The following is a 1,654-nucleotide window of genomic DNA, read 5'->3' on the forward strand; positions in this document are numbered from 1 at the left end:
TCACACGGTTAGATCGTCGGACCTGGCGCGGCTGCTGGTCTTGCTCAGCCTGCTCAGTGGTCTGGTGTCATCCCTGCTCGGGTCGGGACACAGTGAAGGCGACTTCTCTACGGGCAGCCCTTGCTTGGCTACCTTCTCAGCCTGCAGCTCGTCCTTCTCATCCTCCTTCCCGACCTCGGGAGTCTCAACTTTCTCCCCCTCCAGCACTGCCAGGGTCTCCTGCCCTTCCGTGCTCACTCTCTCGGCTTCCTGCCTCTTGTCTCCCACCTCCGGTTCCGCCCCCTCCTCCACGGGCTGCTCTCCCCCCTCTCCCTCCTGGGCTCCCACCTGAGCGTAGGAAGGCAGTGTCTCTTGGTAAGCCCGGGACAGGTCCCCCAGGGGCCCGGGGCCCATCTTCTCCTCGAACTGCGCGAAAGGCTTGGCAGAGAGGGGGCTGGTCTCCACCATCCCGACCTCGGTCAGAGGGAAATAGTGGGACACGATTTTCTCTTCTTCCAGCAGCTGGTAGCCCTTGGCTTTCTGGATGGAGGAGACGGCGATGGAGTGCAGGGACTTCTCGGGGATCTCCCCCAGGGGCTGCTCCACGGGCCTCTTGAAGGCCGACCGGATTCTCTTCAGGCCCAGGTGGCTCATCTCCAGAATGTTGAGGAAGAGGGACACGGAGGCCACAGACAGCATGAACAGGATGAAGATGGTCTTCTCCGTGGGCCGCGACACGAAGCAGTCCACCACGTTGGGGCAGGGCCACCTGCTGCAGCGGTAGAGGGGCAGGATCCGGAACCCGTAGAGGAAGTAGTGGCCCACGACGAAGCCCACCTCGAAGAGGGTCTTGAAGATGATGTGGCAGATGTAGGTCCTCAGCAGGGTCCCCTCCAGCCGGAACTTCTTGGTGCCTTTGCTGCTGTTGCTGCCCTTCTTGACGCTGCCCTGGTCGGCGGCTAGGGGTGCCCTGTCGCCGCCCTCGGCCGCCCCCTGCTGGCACAGCTCTTGGGCCTCGCGCTCCTTGCGCTTCTCCTGCATGCGCACGTGGTGCACTGCGTGGCCCACGTACACGAGCGACGGCGTGGACACGAAGATGATCTGCAGCACCCACAGGCGGATGTGCGAGATGGGGAAGGCCTCGTCGTAGCACACGTTCTCGCAGCCTGGCTGCTGGGTGTTGCACACGAAGTCGGACTGCTCGTCCCCCCACACGAACTCGGCCGCCGTGCCCAGGATGAGGATCCGGAAGATGAAGAGCACCGTGAGCCAGACCCTGCCGATGACCGTGGAGTGCTCGTTCACCTCCTCCAAGATGTTCCCCAGGAAACTCCAGTCGCCCATGTCTCACCCACCTGGAGGAGGCAGAAGGCAAGAGCTGAGCGGCCGCGGGGCACCCCCGAGCGAGGCTGTCTGTGCCAACCCTCGGGGTCCCTCTCCTTTCTGAGTTAACTGCCACAGTCCGCGCGTGAGCCGCGCCCATGCAGCGCTCTTGGCGCAGACGGTGAGGCGGGGGTGGGGGTGGGGGGAAGCGGCCTGAAGGATCTGCTTCCACTAGCTTCCTCATCTGTAAAATGGGTTGAACGCTAACACCTGTTCTCAGTCACTGTGCAAGCAAGCGGTGGTCTGCAAGGGTACGGGAGGCAATAGGTATGGAATTCCTCGAGTTCCACCC

The 1,654-nt window shown here is 63.1% G+C and overlaps 1 protein-coding gene across 1 annotated transcript; it reads right to left on the reverse strand.

Annotated features, from left to right (window-relative positions):
- On the reverse strand, nt 1–1,323 carry GJA8 (gap junction protein alpha 8). The gene has a single exon (XM_047082370.1). The coding sequence runs from the start codon at nt 1,321–1,323 to the stop codon at nt 1–3; it is 1,323 nt and encodes a 440-aa protein (XP_046938326.1).
- Nucleotides 1,324–1,654: the final 331 nt, after the last annotated feature.

This window comes from Lynx rufus, unplaced genomic scaffold, assembly GCF_022079265.1.
Source record: "Lynx rufus isolate CCGP_SWC_20201006 ecotype Redwood Valley unplaced genomic scaffold, mLynRuf1.p SCAF_2, whole genome shotgun sequence".
Lineage (NCBI taxonomy): Eukaryota > Metazoa > Chordata > Mammalia > Carnivora > Felidae > Lynx > Lynx rufus.